Raw genomic sequence first — 24,341 nt, 5'->3', positions numbered from 1 at the left:
AATCTCACAGTGAGGTAGATTAGGGATTCACAAGAAAAAAGTTTTTTTTTTAAATAGCAAGCACCATTAACTTACATGGCTGCCTTTTGGGTTGACAATTATTTTAACATAAAAAGACTATGTGTGTGTGTGTGTGTCTATGTGTGGGGTGGTCATGCTTTGCAAAAAGAACATTTGTGGCCCCACTACACCAGTAATGAGCCTTCAGTCAATACATTGCACAGTTCATAAATCATTATCTAAAGGGTGTTAAACACCAATTAATTTGACTGAGAAGCACCTTTTTATTATGGTAATTTCACAGAGTTCCTAGTTTCCATGGCAACAACACCCACTCTTAACAGCAGAGGAAAAAGACATTTTCATTATATGGCCCTTGCCAGGTTTTTGAATGTCATCGATGCCCACCTACCTTTCCACAAATTTGATTTTCACTCATGGTAAATTGCATTTACATACCAAGCTTACTTGATTTGTTTAATGTGTTCAAATCTACTGTTACTCACATCAAAAACTGGAACTATTGGCAACTTCAGGGCAGACATAAAAATTTGCCATCAATTGCATTGACAATCATGGCTCCCCAGTATTTCTTAAAAGAAGGGAGTCCAAAATGACAGGTTCTCCAATTGATACGTTGATTTCCAAAGTTTCTTCCAGAATGGCCTCCACAAAGAATAATACTGTATATCCCACCTGCCTATAAAACAAAACTATCACAAGGGAAGTATTGGCCAGAGAATCTATAGCAAATGGAAGTGATCAGCTCAGCAGAAGTAAGAGGAGAAGAAGCTATAACCAACAATCTCAGATCTGCCTACAGAAAATATGTCCTGAAAATCCTCTTAATGAGCACATCAGCAACTTTGCTATTCAACTTTGCAATTCTCCAACCACAATGATAATGTATATCGCTCATTGAGCTTATATATTTTAATGTTGGCCTCATTATCTAAACCAAATTCATAGCATTACACTGAACCTCTGCTCATGTACTGTAATTTCATAAAAAGAGTGCTGTATTTAAAGTCATCATGACCTTAAGACACCTCACCCATTCTCAAAGAACAAACCTGCAGCCTTAATCCATTCATTCCTGCCTGCAGTTGGCATGGCAACAATCTGACCTTAGGATGGCGATAACATTCCCTCCTAATTACATATTTTGTGACTTAAACATGCAGACAAACATACTAAGGTTCACAGCAAGGTCAGTCTCTTGTTCTGAAGAACAAACCTCATTCAGATAGTTAATAGTACAGCTGGATAGTCATACTGCTGTGGTTAACAGACATGTACATACACACATATTCATGCACACCCATGCATGTGTGTGCATTCATGATTGTGTATAAAGACCACTGGCATTGATTGTCAACAGGAATCTTGTCATTGTATGCAGTCTCAATTGGGCAATGTTCTCTTGAATATACAAAGAAAGAACATCTTATGCATCACCATCAAAATTTAGACCATGGAATGTGTTAAAGTTGATGGGTTCAGCAGATGACATTGAATTTATAGTATACAAATACATAATAGTTATACAAATACATAATTTCCTATGTGTGTGTTTCTGCTCTGTGAAAATGACCAATGAAAAATCAGCAGGTTTATCCAATAAGAAAGGGCTTTGTTGGATCTCTTATTTATGGATCATGATACACGCATATGTCAGTAATATTGAGACTAATCTCTCTCCACATAACTCCCATCTTTAAAGATTCTACTGTATATCAATATAAATATCAGTGTTTGTAGGAGATGTTAAATTGCTTCATCAAAGGGAAGTATGGCTTTCAACACTGCCAGAGTGAGAGGTGCAAGAATTCCTGCAGCATGTGTCAGTAAATAGGGAGGAAATACAATACCGGCATTTGAGTCTGCAACAGTGGCGCTCAGTGGCGACATGACAGAAGCCTGCTCTGTCTTTACAGGGTCCACTTGGAACTGCAACAGGTGAGCACAAAAACACAGACAAAACCCAACATCAAGCACCATACGCACAGGTGCCATTCTAAGTAGTCTGTTGTTAGTTATACACTTGCCTAAAAAGGACTTGGGATCCACAGTTTAAGGGGGATTGAGGCTCCATGCACCCCAGAATTGGTGAAGCTATGTGATATCAAAGACTTGCTGATTGGTCCCAAATATAGTGCATTGTTATAGACAATTTCTGGATTGGTTTCAATAATGACTGACCGCACATTGTTGCCCCACCCATTACAAGGCATGATTGTCCCATTGCAACACCACAATGTGAAGAAAGACGGCAGAATTACAACAGGCTTACCTGACTTAGTTTTACAGAAGGCAAGGTCTCACTTCCAGTGTTGGGTATTGAAGACATCTTAGGAACCAGAGTGGCCGGAGGAGACAGAACGCTCAACCCCGTGGGCCTCAGGATCTGGCCGTTTCTGTTAAGTGCTGGCTGCAGAGAGACGGGGCTCTGGGGCCCACTGCTGGAGCTGGAGGAAGACCTCCGCCTAATGAAGGCAATTTCCACTGTCGGGTCTGGTCTGTAGAGGAAAACATGTCGAAAGTCCAGTTGTATAGCTCAAGCTGCAATCTCCACGATTTCTCTTGGGTAGACACAGACTCTCCTCCAAAGCACATGATGCTACCAGCTGATTCTTTTCACACCATGGCCCACAAGCCAAGCTTGCACAGACATGAGCTGGAAGAAGACATTTCATGTGCACTGTGTGCTTTAGCAAGCAGACTACAGATGCTCAGTCAACCAGCAGAGGCTGCTCGAGAGAGATGAGACATGGACCTTACCCAACTGGACCCTGCCTAACCCTGGGCAACGCTACCGGCAATTATGCATCACCCTCCAACACCTCCCCTATGCACTTAAACAACAGCTTAGTTGATTCCATATGTGAATACAATACATTGAAAAAGTGCCACATGGATGTTTTTTACATTTTAAATATCTTTTATTAAGATGCTTATTTTAAACACACCATTGTCACTTTAAGCATAGCATTTCACTAAAAAATTAGAAATTAGCCTGATATAATTTAACAAGCAGGGGAACAAACTAAAATGGCTTTATATGAACACCAGATGGTTGCGCTAACAACATTTCAGTAATACGTCTGGCGTAAGTGCGTGGGATGCAGGAAGAGAAAAGGGCTTTGGGTTGAACTCAACTACTTCCCTGCAGAAGGAACCCTTATCTGGTGAAAACCATTAGGTTGAACCATCTGAAGATGAGAGTTAATTCACTGGCAAAATGAAATCTTTTTTGTCGAATGCTGCTTCCAAAGCAGTGGGACTTAACTTTGACATTAAAAACTATTTGGAGGAATATTGTCTCATTGCCCCAAAAAATGTTCTGAGAAACTCCATCTGCAGTAATATGATGCAAGTGTTCTGCTTCTGATGTGATCTCAGCCTGATCTGACTGATTTGGCCACCATTTGGCCACCATGTATTAGAGCAGAACAATGTATGTCACCCTCTTCTCTGTAGAGAAGGCTGCTATTCCTGAATTCAGAATACTTCCATTCTTATTCTAACATGTCACAAGTAAAAAGCCTGTCTAAATGGGCTCTGAGAGAGATCTTGAATATATGCTTTATCTTACAGGTAAAATTCTGTAAATAACCCAATACACTATATGTAGGCATCCAACTTAAATAATCCAATATACAGTATGTAGGCATGCAATTTAAATAATTCAATATACTGTATGTAGGCATCCAACTACATCTTACTATCCAGCTAGTCTGACATCTGACTACAAAACCTTATTGTGAGAGCATTGTTACCCTTTCAAAATGTTTACTCATCAGGAATATGACTATTTGTGCAAATTAAAGAAGGTTCTGATTCTTCATTGAACTTTGAACGTGAGTATGGTGCACTACAAGGATTGTTTCTTGGATTAATGCCTTTCTGATTAGGTACAGTACCTACTTCACAGATGGAATGCAATTATATGTATTAACCAGATTAAGCACTATCAACTGCCAAGCAGTCAACCTATAATGTGTTAAAGAGATTTGTCCTGTGTACGTAAAATACATACTAATCTGATATGACTCTGCCTTAATGTATCTCAGGTGAAACACTACTGCTGTTGAAACAAGGCTTCAAAAAGGCAAGAAGGAAACAAGAGAGAAACAAGGTTAATTAAATCACAGCAAAGGACAACAGAAAAGCAGACCTTAGCTTTGTTCGTAAAAGTATGCTTCTAGCCTCCTCGTAGGTAACGCCAATGAGTGATTCTTTATTGACAGATATGAGCTGGTCCCCAGTCTTCAGTCGACCATCCTATAGGATACATATATGATAATAGAATAGTTACATTTCAAGTATTTCTCCACTGAAATTTGATATATGAATGCCCTTGTAATATACAGCCTGTCCAGGACAAATATATTATACTTTCTACAAGTGATATATTATTAGGAGTGTGTTCAAATGAACACAGCTTTTAACTGGAGTAGTTATAGCGTGATATACAGAGAATCAATACTTTTACATTTTTTAGGAATGAGAATTTCTAGCAGACAAACCACAATGCGATGCTGGATCTGAACCATCATTTCAAACTCTGAAAAAAAAAGCTAGGCTGCTACATGGCCAACTCACTCTAAATGTATGAGGAAAAAAGGCTGCTGCTGCTGACTGAACTTTATACATATAAAACATTTACTGTTTTCCTCATATCACTTTCTGATCTGCCAGCAAAGCACATTTACTCAGATTTCAATTTAATTATGAAATGGGGAATTATCTACGGTAACACAGAAGTATATATCCTGGATTTCCAAAACAAAACCAAGTTCTAATAGGCTTAAAGGGTTAGCATGTCTTTAAGTAAGCTATCTTGAGGTGAGCTACGTGAGCTATCTTCAGTGACGAAGCATTATCTGAGCATAGAGCTTTACTTCATACAGTACTGCACTGTATGCTTATCAACTGATTGAGTGTGTTGTCTCTCTTCAGATACCAACATTTGTTTATTCAGAGAGGGGAAAAACTGTTTAATTATTTTATATGAAAAAGTGAGTGAAACCCTTCAACATCAAAGTCAGATTTCATTATGTCTCCAAGCAAACACAAGTTTTAACAGGCATCAGAGGGAAGGAATATTTGCATTAGTCTAATGCCTTCCTTCCAAACATTTTACTAGATAATTAACTAAAATAAGTATCAATATCAGACTACCATGAATGAAAAAGGACCAGCCAGAATGGACCCATTACCCTACCTGAAATTACTACAGACAAACCAGGTGTTTTTCATGGCTTAGGCTAGGCCCCTTAGATTCATTCAAGGCAAATCTTAGGCTCTTTTCTGTTTCTGCATGACAATGCGCCCGGGCACACACCGAGGTCCACACAGAAACGGTTTTGTTGAGAATGGCGTGGTAAAAATTGACTGGCCTGAACAGAGTCCTGACCTCATCCCCATCCCCCCAACATCTTTTGGATCAGATGATAAGCCAACTGTGAGCCAGGCCTAATTGCCCAATCAGTGCCCAACCTCACTAATGCTCTTCAAGCTGAATGGAAGAAAATCCCTGCATCAGTGCTCCAACATCTACTATAATGCTTTCCCAGAAGAGTTGAGGTTGTAATAGCAGCAAAGGGTGGACCAACTCCATATTAATGCCCATAATTGTGGATGAGATGCTGGGTGTCAGGTGGCCACATACTTTTGGCCATGTAGTATATGTTACAGCTTTTTCTCTCCAGCTGTCTTCTGTATTACCAATAAAGCAAAGGATTTAAACAATAATCTGCCCCACAAACCTCAACACTGTCCTTTATACCTTAATAGGAACAAAATGGATTAGAGAGTCACCTTCTGGCAGTCTCCTCCCGGCACAATTTCCTGAATGAACACCATAGGGCCCTCAGCTCGGTTAGCTCCGCCCTTGATGACCAGGCCTAAGCCTGTTCCCTTAGCAACACATATCAACTGAATGGTGTTGTCACTGAGGGAAGAGAAGGCAGAATTAAAGGTCAGCCTAAGAGACAGACACTTGCAGGGGAAATGATAAAAGGCATTCTGAAGCTTACTTTCTGTCTCACCACGATAAAAACTTTGTGAGTGTCTCATCAATTTCATAGGCTATGCAGCATATACAGTGCTCCTAATTTTATCATCCATTACCAGAGACCCATATCTGAGCTCCTGCTTTGCAGTTTCACATACCTCCTAACAAAGTCAATATCATGGCTACAATGCCAAAGAAAGGTATTAATGATTTGCACAACATGAAAAAGATTTCACCTGTGCAAAAAAACAATTTTAGAACATTTTAACTGACAAATATTTTAATGAATTGTTTTAATCAACTTTTATCATCCTTTCAGCTTGAAGTATTCACAGTAGTCTACTGAAAAGCTAAAAGGACTCCATTCCTTGTGAGTGACTGAGAAACTTACACAACGGGTGTTGTGGCTGTGCAGCTGCAACTCGTTCCAGGTTCCTTGGGGCTCAGGAGAAGGGGGCTGGTCGATCGCGAGGATGATGAAGATGATGCTGTGTCTGTCAGCTTTCCTGAAATGTATGTGTCATCTGCTTGTCACAGGGCTTATAATCAATGCAAACAGTGATGCAAGAAGACATTATATAAACTGGCTTCCTGATGAGGAAAGTAGGGCACTTGAATTGGTACAGGTACTGGTGTAAAAGCTCCAGCTTACCAAAGGGTAATACATTTAATAGTCCATCATTTTGTTGGTTAAATGTGTAATTAAAGGAATAAATAAGGGTGAAACATGGCATGGGCATAGGGCTACATCTGCAAGCTTTTCTGGAGGGGCAGGATTGGCTTCCCACAGCTAACCTGTGGAAAGGAGAGTAGGAGAGGTCCGTCCAGAGCCTGTGCTGCTGTTGGAGCCATATTTTTCCATTAGATCTGTGAATTCTTTCCTGAAAGAGACACAAAGAAGTGATGTCATATTGCAAAATCATTCTCAGTTGAAAAACTAAGCTAATAAAGAATGAGGTTATGTCTCCCTCTCATGGATGTTCACCAAAATCACATATACCACCACAAACCTTCACAATGGTGGGCACTGGCAGCTTTTATTCTGATTAATATTCTGTTTAATTTTTATTCAAAGGTAAACAAAGTGTTCAGCTAGTACTTTGGGACTGCCTACACTGCCATAGTTGGCATGCTATGCTTGGTTCTATTGCTGCATCTAACATTCTGTGCTGAGAATCTGTTCATTATTTTAAGCGTCATAGTAAGTATAACCAATTACCCCACCCTGCTCTCTCCACCATCCCACCATTTAAAATATACACTCAATTTCCTTTATTAGATACACCTGCTCGCTAATGCAAACAGTCTGCTCCACCAAGCAGCGAATAATGTGGCTGCAACTTAATATATAAGGCATGTAGACATGATGGTTTAGTTGAGAGGTTTAGTTGTTGTTCTACCAAACACTAGAAAGGGGAAAGACAAATTATCTCATCAACTTTGATCATGGTTTTATTTGTTGGTGCCACATGTGGTGGTTACAACATCTCAGAAGCAGCTTCCCTCATGGGATTTTCACACACTACAGTCTCTAGAGTTTACAGAGAATGGTACAAAGAACAAAAAACATCAAGTGAGCAGCAGTTCTGTGGGCAAAAACACCTTGTTAATGAGATAAGTCATAGGAGAATGGACTCATTCAAGCTAATAGAAAGACCAGAAATGCTCAAATGACAGCTGTTTACAAGAACGTCTCTGAACGCACAACATGTCTAACCTTGAAGCGAATGGGCTACATACAGCAGCAGAAGACCATGCCAGGTTCCACATCTGTCAGCTAAGAACAGAAAGATGAGGCTATGAGTTGCTGACCATGTGCATCTCTATATGACCACAATCTACCCTTTTTCAAATGGGTACTTCCAGCAGGATAATGCCCCATGTCACAAAGTACACATCATCTAAAGCTGATCCACATACATCACAGTGACTTCAGTTCACTCCAGTGGCCGGCACATTCTCCACATCTCAATCCAATGGAGCACCTTTGAGATTAAGCGGAACGGGAGATTTGTAGCATAAATGTGTGGCCTAAAAATCTGCAGAAACTGCATGAAGCTATAGAGTCTGCATGGACCAAAAATCCATAAGGAATGTTTCCAGCAACTTGTTGAATCCATACCGCATATAATTCAGGCTGTTCTAGAGGCAAAGGGGGATCCTACCCAACACTAGATAGATGTACCTAATAAAGTGGACATTCAGTGTATATGTTTCCCAGTTACCGGCCTGTCAGCAACCAAATCTTTTTGATACTTTTTTTTGATACTTAGAAAAAAATTCTATTAAATGTAACTTCATTAGTCCTTGAGCAAAGGATTAGCTGTGGATAATTAGATTTGGTTCTTAATCTAATTTAAATCTCAAATTAATGTGTACAGTGAAGCAAGTCCTCAACCTAAAACATTTTTTCTTATATCAAGCTGGGATAAAAATAGATAATCTGTGTAATTTGTAAGTATCAGTCAAATAATATGAACATGGATAAAGACAATAAACTACACAGAAAAGAAGTAGTCCTAACAATAGAACAACGAATCCTGATGGTTGTGAACAAAAATATAGGGCTGTGTTATTGTCTCTGCTCTGAGACCTGACAATCCCTGAAAGCACATTGCAAATAGGCCTATGTCCTAAATATGCCATCTTGTATTTGACAACAAGTAAGGATATGCTCTTGAAAAGTACAAGGGTTTGCAGAGTGTCATTCTAGTTTATGTCTGCCGGTCTTCTTTATACATTTGACAAACACACTTAAGAAACCTGATGTAAGCATCTAAAGCTCAGATAACCAGACAGCTTTTAGCCAAGCATTTCCAAGACACACACAAGCATATTTAAGTTTGCCGGACAACCTAATGCTAACTTATTTGCAAAGGTTCTCATTTCTGATTTACTCAAGTACAACCTTCCCTTTCAAGTATTCAGATTTGCAAATATATGTGTTTATTTATCAAAATAAATAAAGTGGCTCACCATTATTCAGGCTATAAAAAGATAAGGATGTTAATCAACAATAGCATTCATTCATGGCAGCCATACTGATGTGGCTTTTTTTCTATGATGAAAGAAAGAAAGCTAATGTTGAAAACAAATAATACGGATGGCCAGCCCTACAAACGCGAATGTCTGTGAGTGACTGACTGACTGACTGACTGACTGACTGAGTGATGAAGTTACACCATTGGTCGGCCGGATCACATGTGTTAGGTCCAGCCATATACTAGCTTTTAACCTGGTCTTGTTTCAAAATCACTTCATCCAGTTCCAGTTATCTCTGCTCACAGCATTTCATATCATTGCTATGTTGATCACGTTTAACTAACTCTTTCCTCCCTCCAGCATGCAAGTTCTGGCACATAAGCTTGAATACCTGGCATTGCAGCCTGGGTGCCTACCCACTACCTGAAATTCAATCTGGGGATGACGGAACTTCTGTTCATCCTGGCAAAGGGTTCCCCGTGAATTGATGTTTATGGCTCCATAGTGTCTCCCAGCCAGTTAGCTAAGAATCTTGGTTCAACCTTGAAACACATTGCTATAACCACCCAGTCCTGCTGGGTTTCCCTTTACACCAACCATTCCCTAACCAAGAGGCTACACATCTACTTGTACAGCCCTTGTAATCTCTCATCTGAACTACTGTAATGCCTTGCTGGTTGCCATACCAGCCTCTGTCCACAGGCTACTACACCTGGTCCAGAACGTTGTTTCCCATCTGGTCTTCAAACAGCCTAAATCCACACATGCCATACCACTTTGAATACCCTTCACTTGCGTCCAGTGGCTGCCCCATTTCATTTCAGCTCTCCCACTATGGCATAACAAGCTGCAAATTGTACAGTCCTTCCTAACTTCAGATAGTAATTACACAATACACTCCAACCAGCCCTCTCCATTCAGAATCCTCTCACCAGCTGGCTGTCTCATCTAGAAGCCCCTGGCAGCCACTCTTCATCGCCCCACCTCTTCACTGCCCTCAGCCCTCAATGGTGGAATGGCCTTCCCCAATCAATCAGGACTGGAAGGTTTAGTGGCTGTTTTTAAAAAAATGCCTAAAAATTCACCTTTTCAGACTACATTTCTATCAGATAATTTAAAAAAAAACACTTCCTTTCCTTCATCTCACAGGTCTTGAGGCAAATGAAACAAATCCCCAACTCTTGTAGTGTTTACATGCCATATGAATTGCAGGTTTTTTAAGTAAATTCGACTAAATGCACCTGCTAAATGACTAAATTGTAAATTGTGGTGTGATGGCTCACTTACACCACACTAAACCAGCCCTTACCTAGATTCATCATCACGTACAATCAGGAGGGACATGTGATTGGTGGCCGATGCCATGCGGAGAATCTCCACTGCCCTAGAGAAAGAGATTTATTTTTGATACATACGAGGGCTGGGGGGGTGGGGGAACCAAACAGTGAGCTTGCACAGACAGACTGTCCTGGGAATCCACCCACGGAGACAGATAAACAACCAGAATTCCATTAAAAGAAATTTGCAGACAAAAAATATTTTTTGAAAAGATTCATCTTTCCATGCTCATCTACTATTGCGACCAAGTAGAATTAATGTTTACCTTTCAGTTGTAACCCCACATAAACTTATGTTATTGACATCCAAAAGGAGATCGGCGGATTTAAGTCGCCCTGAAAAACAAAATGCGTGCATCCTTAATTGCTAATAAAATGTGAGGAAAGCACGTGGCATATGTTGCATAAGGGAAACACTAATTTAACATACCATCCAGAGCTGCCACCCCTCCAGGTAAGACCCTTTTAATGAATACTCCATACTCTTCACCTGTCAGTTCCCGGTAGCCTCCAATGATTTTCACACCTGGATGAAGGAAATGAAGGGGTGGAATAAAAAGTAGCAACGGAAGCATTTTGCCTCCAAGTACTGGATGGGAGCACCACTTACCCAGGCCCTTTCTGCAGTCTGAGAACTCCATCCTCTGCACAGCACGATTGATGCCGTGAGGCCCCATTAGAGTCCTGGAAAACAAAACACATTCAGGGATTTAACTGCAGTTACTTTACAAAAAAAATTATGCACTGTCCAACCCAATATAATTTTTCAAAAATCTCTGAACCTTTAAGTGAAAAGGGAGTTCACTCTAATAGAGGTTCAAACTAATGACTAATTTTTTTTTTCCAGCATGAATCTTATATGGATCAGTTGTACAATGGATCTGACTGATTTTTTCTCTGAAGTCTCTCTGGAGACTCCTGAATTTTGTCAGCAAGACATTTCTGTTAGCTTTAGGATAAATGCATTTGTCAACTTTGAGAGGTGAGACAAGAAAACAATGTTTGGTGTTATTTCCATTTGTCACAAATTGCCCTTACTAAGCAAAAAATGTCACTTGTGACAGTAGAGTATAAACAACAGAGCTGGCAGATATCAAATCAGGCACCTTGTTCATTCAGTGACTAAAGGCATTTCCACTGCATGGCAGTTCTGCTGGTAAAGCAACATGCAGTACTGGGAAAGGCTCAGTTCTCTAAACAACAGTGCAGATCATTCTGGATAAAAGAGTTAATCTGACTTAAGCTACAGTATAAACTGTAAAGAAGATCTGGATAATCTCCAGAAGATAGTCCGGTGGGTTTCTTTTTCTTTTTTTTCTTTTTTAGAAAAGGAATAATCTAAAAAAATGCCACGCTGCCATGGTTTAAAAAAAATGTGTTGCTATACATCTTCCTGAATAGGTAGATGTCTCTTGCAATTACTGTAATCCACCCAACAGACAAGACAAAATACAAAAGCTGTATCATGAACTAGGACATTCACTGTCACAAGCACTCTGGAAAGTACACGGACACGCACACATGCACAACCACACTCACACGCACACGCACACGCACACACACACACACACACACACACACACACACATTAGGAATACACAAACATGTCCTTTTCAGAATGTGAGCATTTTTTATAAGAGCTATGAGATCGCAGTTAGATGTTTTTCTCCTGTTTTTTTTCACCCATCAGCAATATTGCTGGTATATGTACTATTACATAATTAATATAATGATGGGAAAGTCCTTGCTGAATTGAGATTACAGACAATACTGTCTTATAATTTTATATTTTTCAGAGACATGTCACTGCAAAGGAATGTGCAGAAATATATTGTGCAGAGTAAAGCATGTGGCTTTAGTTGGGCAATACATCTAAAACTAATTAGTCTGTAATCTGGCAACACTTTTTAGGATATGAATACAGTCACACAGTCACACACATCATATCATCATCAAACCTGTATATATAAAATAATGTATTCAATAAATATAATGGTTGCAATTTAGATGATCAAAATAATTGAATAATAAAAAAGTTAACGGTGTAAAACTGTTCAAAAATAAAGTTTGTTTATATAGTGGGATCCATAATGTTTGGGACAAAGACATATTATTTCATTATTTTGCACTGTATTTTAGATTTTTGAAAATTCACATGTGGTTAAAGTGCAGATCCTCAACTTCTATTAAAGGATATTTTTCATAAATTTTGGTTTTACCATGTAGAAATTACAGCACTTTTTTAACATAGCATGGGACTGGTTTTAACATTTCTCTCTGATATGGCAAATTATATCAGAGACTTTTTTTATTCTTACAGAGGGAGTACCCCAACGGCACTGAAGTAAGCCCAGTTTCGCTCTTTTTGCACTGTGGCACCCTTCCTTGTCTTTCTTCCACATGTCTTTGCTCTTTGATTCAATTAGCACCTTTTTCCTGGTCTCTGGAGATTGATGATCTTTTCTTATACTGTTTTATATGAGCACCCAGTGATTGTTTTTTTTCTCAATACAGATCTGCAGTATATCTGCAGTTAATTCCTTGAAAAAGGTAAACTAACCTGGCTGCTCTGCTTAGTTACCCTGAAACCTTCTTTTTATTATTTTACATTATTAACAAACAGAGGTCAGGTAAATAAGCTTAAATGATTTTCCCCCATTAGCTGAATTATTTCATTTCATAGCTTACCTAGTTTGCCTCTAATTTGGTAGCTCTGCCTTAGTGCACAGATGCTTTGTGAGCAACAGGCTAACATCACATAATTTGTAGTAGAGAGATCAAGGATTCAATTAGTTACTCAGACTTTCAGATAATCAGGCCGCCAGACAGAGAGAGCCAGGTCAGGAATGCTGCCAGAACAAAGAGGTTTTCACCTTACTATGTAATGGGATATTAAATTACTACTGTGCATCAGAGTTAAGCCTTGATTTACTGCCACATCTAAGAGATAGCACCTCCTGCAGAATTTTGTCCTCAAAAGTACTATGAAATATTAATATCTGCATGGTCAAGAGGGTTCCCTGCCCCAATACTGGCTTACTCATAAATGTCCCATTAGTAATGATATCCTAGTAAGCCAACCTCTTACCAAACAGACATGTTTAATTTTTGGCACATAGGCTCCTCTTGCTCTTGTTATGAAGTAAACAAGACCAATGCTCTGGTCAGTACGAAGGCCACATTTACCAGACACCTGCCACATTTACCCACTTAAATCACAATGCACTGTGCACACAAAACTTTGGTCTCCCCAGCTTAGATTGACAAAAAAAGCATTTCATATTAGAACACCAAAGTATATAAATGATATGGATATAAAAGACAAAGACCTTGCAACAGATATTAAAATATATTATGCTGAAAAAGGCACCTAGAGGTAAAGGCGAAAAAGTATGTGGACACCTGAACATCACACCCATATGTACTTGTTGAACATCTCATTCCAAAATCATGGGAATTAATATGGAGCTGGACCAACTTTGCTGTGGTAACAGCCTCCACTCTTCTGGGAAGGCTTTCCCATAGGTTTTGAAACATGGCTGTGGGGATTTGCTTCCATTCAGCCACAAGAGTTTTAGTGGGGTTGGGAACTGATGTTGGGCATAAAGCCTGGCTCGCAGGTGGCATTCCAATTCACCCCAAAGGTGTTTGATGGGGTAGAGGTCAGGGCTCTGTGCAGGCCAGTCAAGTTCTTCCCCACCAAACTCAGAAAATTATTTTTTTTATAGACCTTGCTTTACTTTGCCTTGCACAGGAGAATTATCATGCTGAAACAGGAAAGGGCCTTCCCCAAACTGTTACCACAAAGTTGGAAGCACACAATTCTCTAGAATGTCTTTGTATGCTGTAGCATTAAGATTTCCCTTCACTAGAACTGAGAGGCCTAGTCCAAACCAAGAAAAACAGCCCCAGACCATTATTCATCCTCCACCAAACTTTACAGTTGGCTCTATTCAGGCCAGTACATTTTGCATTATGCATTCCGCCATGCCCAGATTCGTTTGTCAGACTGTCAGATAGTGATGCCAGTATGCTTTACACCACTTCAGCTGATGCTCGGCCATGGAAACCCATTTCATGAAGCTCTTGACTAACAGTTCTTGTGCTGACGTTGTTTCCAGAGGTAGTTTGAAACACCGTAGTGATTGTTGCAACCGAGGACAGATGATTTTATGCAAGCCACGCTTCAGCATTCAGTGGTTCCATTCTGTAGCCTACTGCTTTGCGGCTGAGCTGTTGTACATTTCCACTTTACAATAACAGCACTCACAGTTGATTGGGGCAGCTATAGTAGGGCAGAAATTTGACAAAATGACTTGTTGGAAAGGTGTCATCCTATGACAGTGCCATGTTGAAAGCCACTGAGCTCTTCTGTATGGCCCATTCTACTGCCAATGTTTGTCATTGGAGATTGCATGGCTGTATGCTTGATTTTATGCACCTATTAGCAATGGGTGTGGCTGGAATAGCCAAAGCAATTAATTAGAAGGGGCATCCACATACTTTTGGAAATATATCTATATCTATCACTCTGATACAAGTGAATCTTGACCTCATCTGTCCACAAGACCTTTTCCCACAAGAACACTGCAGGCTCTTTTAGGTGCTTGTTTTGGTGGCCATCTAGTGGTTTGCATCTTGCAGCATAACCTCTGTATTTCTCTTTGTGATGTCTTTGGTGAACCGTAGGCACTGACACATCCAGGCCTGCCTCCTGAAGGCTGTTTCTGATCTGTCTGGCAGCTGTTTGTGGGGTTTTTCTTTATTAAAGTGAGAATTATTCTGTCATTAACTGCAGAGGTCTTCCTTAGCCTACCAGGCCTTTAGTTGTTACTGAGCTTACTAGTGCTCTCTATCTTAATGGTGTTCCAAACAGTTAATTTTGGTAAGCCTAAGGTTTGATCTATGTCTCTGACTGTTTTTTTCTTGTTTCTCAGCCTCATAATGGCTTCCTTCATTAGCACAACCCTGGTCCTCATGTTGACAAATGCCAATAACAGACTCCAAAGGCAATCAAAAATCAAGAATAAAGACTAGATATTAAAACTCTCTTAAACTTGTCCTGCACCAAGAAAGTAATTGAACACACCTGACTAATCAGAGTCACCTGTGAAGCCTTTTGTCCCAAAATGATGCCCTGAAATGGGGGGATTATGTATAAAAAGTGCTGCAATTTTTATGTGGTGGAACCACAATATATATAAATAAACATACCCTTAAATAAAAGCTGAGAATGTGCCCTTGAACCACATGTGAATTTCAAAGGATTTCAAATCTATAATTGTATAGTATAGAGTCAAATCAAGAAAAAAATATGTCTTTGTCCCAAACATTATGAAGCTCACTGTATTATCCCTACTTTTACTTCACAAATGTCACCAAACAGCCACAATCTTTGTTAAAAATATAATCACTATATCTCAACATGTCAAAGACTCATTGAGTTGAATATTGTGTGAAGTACAGTGAAACAGATCATTGGTTGACTTGACTATTTAGAGAATATATTTTGACTATAAGAGAATATTTGACAATTTCTCCAAAACATTCTTTTATGTGATAACAAACATAAAAAATGAAGAAAAGGCACAAATGACAATTTGAGTAAAGAGACTCGCGAGAATCATTCTAGTGATAGAAATATAAGCACACAAATCTCACAAATCAAACATGACTGCTTCAAGGTTGTGTAGGGTTCACATCTAAATGACTGGTGACACTGATGCTACCAACAGTACATCTGACTCAGGACCCATGTCACAACCCATTTTTGGGTTGTGAGTCTGTTAGCCAGCCTCCCATGAGTCTGACCTTGTGTACCATAGACACAAACAGCTGTTTTCCCTCTCATCTAGTCAAAAATGAATACCAACATCAATTCCATAGAGCAGCAAAGCATAGGTGAAACCAATGCTTCACTGATATATAAACCAACAATACATAGATATTGTTTTGTCTCCAGAAAAAATTTAAGTTGAATGAAAGTGGAAGTTTCTAGATCAAGGGCACAACAGCAGCAACAACAACAGCAACAATAATAATAATAATAATAATAATAATAATAATAATAATAATAATAATAATAATAATGCTCAGGTCAAAATTCCCATGGGTCTCAGGCACAATAATGCATATCATGAGATACATGGTTCTGCACAATTTTCCCAAAATTGCTGCTTAAACATGGCTTCCCATTGTCACGTTATTAAATCACTAGTCTTTTAGTAAAACAGTGTGCCAAACTGCTCTGAAATTTGAAAAAAAACTATTTTTTGTTGAACTTCAAATGAAAGACTTGCTGTCTTTATGCTGTTACACGGTTAGGAAAGCGCTGTAAGAAACAGGGCATTAAACAGACCGCTTAATACCACCTAATCTTCTTTACCTACTACCTGCTGAGTTAGGATATGGATAGAACAAGCACAAACCGATGCTGGGCACCCTGTTGCACTCTTGTATCGATTAAACTGTTTAAAACAATTATGCTATTCTCACTGACACACACAGCAAAAATGCACGCAACTGAAATTTTAAAAACATGATGCAATAATTGCCAAGGTCTGTCTCATGAAATAAACAGTTGTAACATGTTTTCACACAAATTGTGACTAAATTGTGTGTATTAGTCTAAATATACACTATGCTGATACATGATATATAGAACTTCTTTACAGTAATCAAATGATAATGGCTCTGAGCAATAACAATATATTTAACATCTACATGGAAAGAGATAAACATTGAAAATATGCCAGAAACAAAAAACACTACATGCAAAATTAACAACACTCTTCAGTGTTGCCATGAGCCTGTCATTCCACACAATACTCAAATCCGAAAAATGAAGCAAACCTATAGACAAATAAAACCTACCTAGATAATGTGCTGATAGTCTAAAATCAAAACTGCAGCACAAATATTCCTTTCATTCAAGAAAACAAGTGCAAAGGAAACATCGTACCAGTAAAGCAAGGATAGCCCATCAAAGTGTTCTGCTTCCTCTGTCTGTGGCAGTAGTGGCATCTCAAAACAGGAGGCAAGTGATGAAGTATTAAAAAGGCACTGAAGTCACCCAGTTGTCAGAGATGACAGTTCAAACCAGGTCAGCCTCTTTAACAGAGAGACAGAAATCCACCCAGACAGTGACAGACACTAGCCTACGTTTCTCTTTAATCTCTCCTGATGACCATCCGTCACATGGGCAGCGTCACCTCACCCCCATGGCCCTCTGTTGCTTCCTGTCACACTTTTGACGCACAACTGAGAGAGGAGGGAAAAAAAACAAATGAAACACGCAACATCCATCTGGCTCAATTCCCTAATTATCAGTTTCTCAAAGACCTAGACAATGTAAACTAGACAATTCTGTGCGGCATTGTGAAATCTAGTTTATTTCATCATATTGGATTCAATCAAACATTATTTGCCCTTTTTGCCAATCCAAGCATCACTTAAGTTTAAATGATCACTGCATGATGCATACATAGCCTTGATATCATAAAGGCCTGCACATGGCTCACAATAATAATGGCCAGATTGTAAATCCTGTTTAAAGGAAATATAAAATTGGCAGTTTATTTTTGAGACCAGTGATGATAATAGTGCTCTGTAAAGGAAATCATCTCCATGGAAATTTGATAGAAGAGCACCTCTCTAACAGAGAGCTCATTTGTCCAGAAACTTGAGCAGTGACTGGTTTATTCTTGGAAGGAATTATGGCTCTGATTTATAACCTCACTCTTGATAGCAATATTGCCTCTGTTCAACCACATTATTTCCATTATTGGTTCCACAAAATTATTTGATTTGATTTCACTGAATCACATATAAAGACAGAATTGTGCTGTCCACACCCCATTAATCATTGCCTTTAAAAAGGCCGAGGCAACCACATATCAGACCTGGAACCTTCGGGAACCAGAGTCAGATGTGTTATCGATTTCACCATTGGCCCTATAGGACCTTTTGGGGCTGCCCAAAATAATAAGGCCTGATGACAAGCTGAAGCAAATTACACTCCTCACTTTGCCACCAGGCTCCAATCTGCATCTGGTTTCAGACCTGCAATTCTGCATAGCACTACCTAGCTTGTGTCTCTGCGCCAGATTCGGTCAGCTGGTGAGAAACAAGCGTAACAATTTTGTCTGTCTGAGGGTCCATGCCAGACTCTAGCCAGAGCCCAGTGCCAAACAGATCTGGGCCAAAGCTAGGCTGAAAGTAGGTTGCTGGATCTGTGCAGAAACTGACCACATAAAAGCTCCAGATCAAAATGCCATCTCTTTGTCAGTATTTACTGTGTTTGGAATCTAAGTCTATCGTATCCAGCCAGGTGGTTGTGATGGACTAACCCTGCAGAATATGAAAATAATTTTAAATCAAGATGACCTGTATATCCATTTATGTTTTTATAAATCGCAACGCAGTTGTACCAAAACCGCCCCGCCCAGTTATGACGAGATTCCAGGGCTTCGTGAAACGTATTTTCGCGAACATATTAAAAAAAAAAAAAAAAAAAAAAATCTTTTTAAAGTTTAATTACTGTTGCTGCGGCAGCTCCTCAGTTCTGCTGTTTGTTGTTACCTAGTGTGTGAGCTTCTTTTTTTCGAGGTAGTCTCTTGTCTTTGGTCGCGTTAAACAAAGTATACTAACATGTTAACGAAGCTGATAGGCTAAAGCGTTTAGTTACAATATTGCTACCCCACATAGTTGTGCTCCCATTGATAAAACTAAAAAATAAAGCCCCTGTTCAAGCCACTATTTACTTCTCCAAGAATGTACAACTTTCTAAACCAGTAGACGTATCAGTAAACAAATTTATTTTCTGAAATATATATATACCCGTACTTAGAAAGCAAATTAACACGCCTGACTAGTAAGAACCACCTGCGCAGCCATTTGTCCCAAACATCATGGTACTCTTAAATGGGGGTCTGTGTATAAAAAGTGCTGTAATTTCTACATGGTGAAACCAAAATGTATTAAAATACCATTTTTTATAATACCCTGTAATAAAAGTTGAGAATATACATTTATCACATATGAATTGTTTGGTTACAAATCTAAAATTGTGAAGAGCCAAATCAAGAAAAATATATGTATACCCTTGTCCTAAAATTTTTGGAACATATAGAAAATATCGCGTTTCGACAGCCTAGTGTTTTCCTGCTGTTGACGAATTGTCCAATCAACGCTCTCGTCCGTGTGAATGAACATTGTCCAATGAAACTGCCTCGCAGAGGCTTAGAACTGTCGTCAACAGCTAAGGGGCGTGGTTATGGCAGAAGTCCGGTTGGGAAAAAAAACCCGCACTGCAGTCGTCATACCGCGGAACCAAATGGGTAATGGGTCTGTTTGCTTGGGAGGTTTTAAAGTGAGGGACCGTCACTTTTTGTGAAGTGGGTTTCGTATGAAATTTGAAGGGTGATACCGGGGATCACAGGTAATTTAATGCTGTGGAACACATTTTTGTTCGATTATATTTTATTTATATATTTATAGGAATATAATGATTGTTACATGATGTTAGTTTGCTAGATTTCTTAGCGGACAAGAGTTGTCTGGACGTTTTAGCGAGCTAGTTACATAGTCACCTTACGAAACTAACTTCAACTAACGATAACTCCCAAGAAAATTAGATCATGGATCAGTTATTACACTATTGCTGCATTGGATATAGAATACTATTTGGAAGCTTGCTAGGAAAGTTTTTTTTAAATACCCGTATCAACATTTAATCTTTCGGTGAAATACGTTAGTTGTTCTTAACGCCAATTCCTATATTCATTTAAATTTACTGAGGATAGCAATTGTCCCTACGAGTCTGCCGATTTGTGAAGTTACAAATAACTTAACCGTAGCTGGCTAATAACTATTTCCTTGAAGTATCAGTTGTATTAATGTAACTACTGTCTATCTGGTGTAATATTCACATGTGAGAGAAAATATTTAATATTTTTTGTGTGATACATTTTGCAGTGTTTAGCAAGGTAACATTACGTCATGGTATGTGCTTAGATGGCATTTCCTTACGTATTGTATAGCCATGATTTTGCACATCAAAACATTATTGTACTTTGTTGTATTATATCAAAATATGCAGAATACATAAATGTTTTCTTTTTTTTAAGGAAAACTTGGATTTGGGATTATTTCAGGGATTATTACTTGCATGTGAACCTCACCGACTATGCTACTGGCTCGTCTTTTGCGTGAGTCCCTGTACTGGTCAAAGACCTCTGTATTATCAAATGGCTGCATCTGCAGTCGGGGCTGTTACAGCCCGCTACCCTCAAGAAGTCTGTGCAGTTCTGCAAAACACATTTTGTGTAGGAAGCCCCCCCAGAATGTGGGTAGTCAAATTCGGGGGGTGAAGGGCCACAGGAACCCCCACACGGAGCGACAGCAGGAGGAGTGGCGAAAGAGAAACAGGACTGTCCTTACATACATCGCTGCTGCGGGAGTTGGGATGATCGGCATGTCCTACGCGGCGGTGCCTCTTTACAGACTGTATTGCCAGGTAAGTAAGAGTCATCGCACGTTTATAAAAGGTACACTTTCCTGATAAGAGGGCGAAGGGAACCTACATAACATGCTCACAATTGCACTTATTCATTATTATTGGTGGTTGTGATTTTTAAAAGTTATTGCTTGCTAACACTGTAGAAATAAAATTGTGGCTATTTTATGACCTCCAAAGAAGGCACCAGTAGTGCATCAGGCTAAAAAAATTAACATGACGAGCATGCATCTACTTGGCCAAGAGCAGCGAATTCATCTGATAATTGCAGGTAGTTAATTCAACCACATGGGGGCAAGTGAAAAAAATAAGTGGTTCAGAATGCATGACACAGGGTTTAGGAGCTGGAACTGGGTACAGCCCTCATGCTGCTGTGTAGAGTCTAATGATGTAGGCTACTCGAGTGGTATGTTGTGATACACGCTGTGATTGTGATTAAGGTGAGGAAGGAACTTAAGTAAGCGGAGCACTTCTGTTGCACGGTGCTCCATATTTTGTGATGTATCACTGGGATATGAATGTGTCTTTTGGTGGCTTAGGCTTCAGGACTTGGTGGGTCTGCAGTTGCTGGCCATGATTCTGAGCAAGTTGAAAATATGACCCCAGTCAGAGACCGCATCATCAAGGTCACCTTTAACGCTGATGTGCATGCCAGCATGCAGTGGAACTTCCGACCCCAGCAGGCTGAGATCTATGTAAGTGCTGGATAAGAGGTGATTTGTTTTTTAATCTTCACCTGCTGCGAACAGGCTCAGCCTTCCGACTCATTCCATGTTATTTCACACACCATGACACCCAGCATCTTGGATTATTCTGAAATCTGTCCTGCAGTCAGACACAGTTAAGATATATTTGTCATGGGCTAATTATGTTTGCATTAATTATACCTTATTTTTTGTGAGCGAGTGTGCATGTGTTTGTTATAAATGACCTGTGTGCGCATGGATCTGTGTGTGACTCTTTGGAGGTGTCTGTGTACAGGGGAAGGAAAGGGATGGGGGATATAGAATATTTTGTGTACTTTTACATTGGTGCTAGCTGTTGTACACTTTTTTTCTCAAATAAAAAGATGTTAAAAAAAGAAACCGTTAAGATAAGCATTCATGCAACATTATTTTGTTGAAATATAATTTGATCTTGGGGAAATCAAACTAATTGACATTTTAGCTTGGTATGGTTTACATAATATTAATTTAATATAATACCTTAAATTTGATATGTACCAATATCCTTCCTAAGGATGGATCAGGAACCCCTAACCTAATCCCACTACAACAGACAGTATATAACATCGGTGCAACTACTATGTTGTGAAAGTTCCCTGTTAAATAAACTAATTAAAACTCTCCCCATGTGTTTTGGAACAGTCTGCTTATTTTTGAAATTACAAAGCTTTGTCCTTTGCTCTGGCAGTTTTTAATAGTTGATTTTGGGGTTACTTTGGGTGGGTTGGTTATCTCAAGAAGAGTAACTATCAATTAGCTTGGTGCATGTAACTGTAAAAAAGTAAGATCCACACTGAATACAGGTGTATTTTGCAGTGATTTATTGGCAGTTAAAAATGTATATCCTTCCCGTGTGTTCTTCTTCTGTATTTAGGCTAACTGTCAGTCATATGCTCCATACTACTGCTGTTTTTAGTATGGACCTACCCTTTAGTTATGATAGTGTCATTACCCCTTCAGTATGTTTTCATTTTGGGTTCAGTGCTCAAGGGAATAGCCACCAACATGGCAGATAAGCCTGGCTAAATTAGTTGCTGCTGGTTATCATTTAGTGCCAGGCAAGTGCTACTTTAAAGTTTTTATGCCATAATCAATTATGGTGACTGCAGGCTTCAAATATGATTGACTGAGTGGATACTCATCGTCATTTTTATTTTTCAGGTGGTGCCAGGGGAAACAGCCCTGGCGTTTTATAAAGCTAGAAATCCCACTGATAAACCGGTGATTGGAATCTCCACCTATAACGTTGTGCCTTTTGAGGCAGGCCAGTACTTCAACAAAATTCAGGTATGAGAACTGAAATGCAGAGAAAGGACAGGTGTGACATTGTAGACAGCCACTGTTGTGGCTGGAAATGTGGCTAATGGAAGTGGGTGCATTAAAAAGTCAGGATTTGCCTTAAATGCACCATGTTCCATTCACATACAAATTAGAAGAAACTTGTGTTCTTTGACTTAATGCAACTTCTCTGCAAGAGACTGGTTGTATTATGGACATGTAGTTTATTCAAACTGCTAAAATGGGATTTATTAGACTACATCCTTCTCAGAAAGGTAGAAGTAAGCTTTGAAACTGTAGTTGATCAAATATGGTATGATTAGTATAAATGTCTGTAATTTGCCATTTTATATCTGCTAAATACATTGTGACTATAAGCACTCATGCACGTGCAGTCCAAATGCCACTGTTTATTATACATTTTCCACTTCTCTGTGTGGCTTCAGGTGCTTACTGATCTGACTCACTGTGGTCATTAAAGATCCCATGACACTATTCGCAAAGAGTAGGGGGTTCCCCGTTGTCCGAGCTAAAATCCCAGATCTGACTCTCGCAAAAACTTGCTACCTAATCATCCCCTGATTTAATTGGCAAGAAAAGTGTTCTCTCCCTCCAGTGGAGCTGCTCAGTGGCCAACAATAGAGGATTGTGGTTTTACTGGGCAGCTCCCAGGTGTGAATTTGTATGAGTGTGAAGTGAAGCAGGGCATTCCTGCAAAAGAGCATCCGTGCTCAGTGAACCTACCCTGGGTAGATACAGGTAAAATAAAAAAAGTAAAAAATCTGTTATATTTATGTGTGCTTTAATGGCTATAATTTAGGATAGCTTTGCTTGTGGTCAAAACATGAACTTTGGATTGTTAGCATTAAAATGTATGTCTGTCCTTCCTCAGTGCTTCTGCTTTGAAGAGCAGAGGTTAAATCCTAAGGAGGAAGTGGACATGCCTGTGTTCTTTTATATTGACCCAGATTTTGATGAGGATCCCAGAATGGCGAAGGTGGACACTATCACTCTCTCCTACACATTTTTCGAAGCTAAGGAAGGACATAAACTACCTATCCCTGGGTACAGCTGAGAGCTCTGTATTTAGCATTGCTGGTGGTCGCAAACCATCAAAGGACATTTTTTACAGTTTATGGCTGATGTAATATTTGAACCGCAGGTCTCAGATGGCAGCTTTGCCTTGTTGTAGAACATTGTGACTGGTGAATGGCCCAACCAATAACTGTATATATGAATATTAAAGAGTTTAAGATGGTTGCTGTTATTTGGGGTTGTAAGATTTCCGAGTTGTGAATATTTTGGCCTGTGAGATAAATGATTGAATTACAATATTTAAAGTTTACCTGTATTAAATTTTACTTTCACCAACAACTGCAGGTAAATGCACAACTAGTGTGTCAATTGTATATTTTAATTTCAATGTCCAATTATGTAACACCACTGGCTAAAAGTGTGTCATATAAAATAATTTGTATGGAAAA

General features: G+C 39.3%; 2 protein-coding genes across 2 annotated transcripts in view; one reads left to right on the top strand and one right to left on the bottom strand.

Moving 5' to 3' along the window:
• The window catches only part of stxbp4 (syntaxin binding protein 4), a 41,240-nt gene extending 22,010 nt beyond the window's left edge, over positions 1–19,230 (bottom strand). Inside the window, exons 1-13 of the mRNA XM_035403201.1 lie at positions 18,878–19,230; positions 17,500–17,598; positions 17,300–17,361; positions 10,949–11,022; positions 10,769–10,864; positions 10,605–10,674; positions 10,311–10,385; positions 6,815–6,900; positions 6,411–6,525; positions 5,824–5,956; positions 4,178–4,284; positions 2,294–2,519; positions 1,872–1,950 (exon numbers count right to left, since the gene is read on the bottom strand). Coding sequence (XP_035259092.1) covers positions 1,872–1,950; positions 2,294–2,519; positions 4,178–4,284; positions 5,824–5,956; positions 6,411–6,525; positions 6,815–6,900; positions 10,311–10,385; positions 10,605–10,674; positions 10,769–10,864; positions 10,949–11,022; positions 17,300–17,361 — 1,123 coding nt within the window. The 5' untranslated portion in view covers positions 17,500–17,598; positions 18,878–19,230. The remainder of the gene's footprint in view (positions 1–1,871; positions 1,951–2,293; positions 2,520–4,177; positions 4,285–5,823; positions 5,957–6,410; positions 6,526–6,814; positions 6,901–10,310; positions 10,386–10,604; positions 10,675–10,768; positions 10,865–10,948; positions 11,023–17,299; positions 17,362–17,499; positions 17,599–18,877) is intronic.
• A 408-nt stretch (positions 19,231–19,638) lies between these two features.
• Positions 19,639–24,341, top strand: LOC118219195 (cytochrome c oxidase assembly protein COX11, mitochondrial). Its single transcript, XM_035402192.1, has 5 exons — positions 19,639–19,777; positions 20,466–20,854; positions 21,394–21,549; positions 22,741–22,866; positions 23,750–24,341. Exons 2-5 carry the CDS (start codon positions 20,525–20,527, stop codon positions 23,930–23,932), a joined length of 795 nt encoding a protein of 264 aa, XP_035258083.1. The 5' UTR covers positions 19,639–19,777; positions 20,466–20,524; the 3' UTR covers positions 23,933–24,341.

Source organism: Anguilla anguilla, chromosome 2 (genome assembly GCF_013347855.1).
Source record: "Anguilla anguilla isolate fAngAng1 chromosome 2, fAngAng1.pri, whole genome shotgun sequence".
Taxonomy (NCBI): domain Eukaryota; kingdom Metazoa; phylum Chordata; class Actinopteri; order Anguilliformes; family Anguillidae; genus Anguilla; species Anguilla anguilla.
The sequence above is the reverse complement of the archived record's forward strand: the minus strand, read 5'-3'. Positions and strand labels throughout refer to the sequence as shown.

What these genes read in the sequence shown, in the direction of transcription:
- LOC118219195 (XM_035402192.1), top strand. Translation starts at nt 20,525, where the DNA reads ATGCTACTGGCTCGTCTTTTGCGTGAGTCCCTGTACTGGTCAAAGACC. An exon ending in CCCAGCAGGCTGAGATCTAT is followed by an intron (nt 21,550 to 22,740) that starts GTAAGTGCTGGA and finishes TTTATTTTTCAG; the next exon opens with GTGGTGCCAGGGGAAACAGC. An exon ending in AGTACTTCAACAAAATTCAG is followed by an intron (nt 22,867 to 23,749) that starts GTATGAGAACTG and finishes GTCCTTCCTCAG; the next exon opens with TGCTTCTGCTTTGAAGAGCA.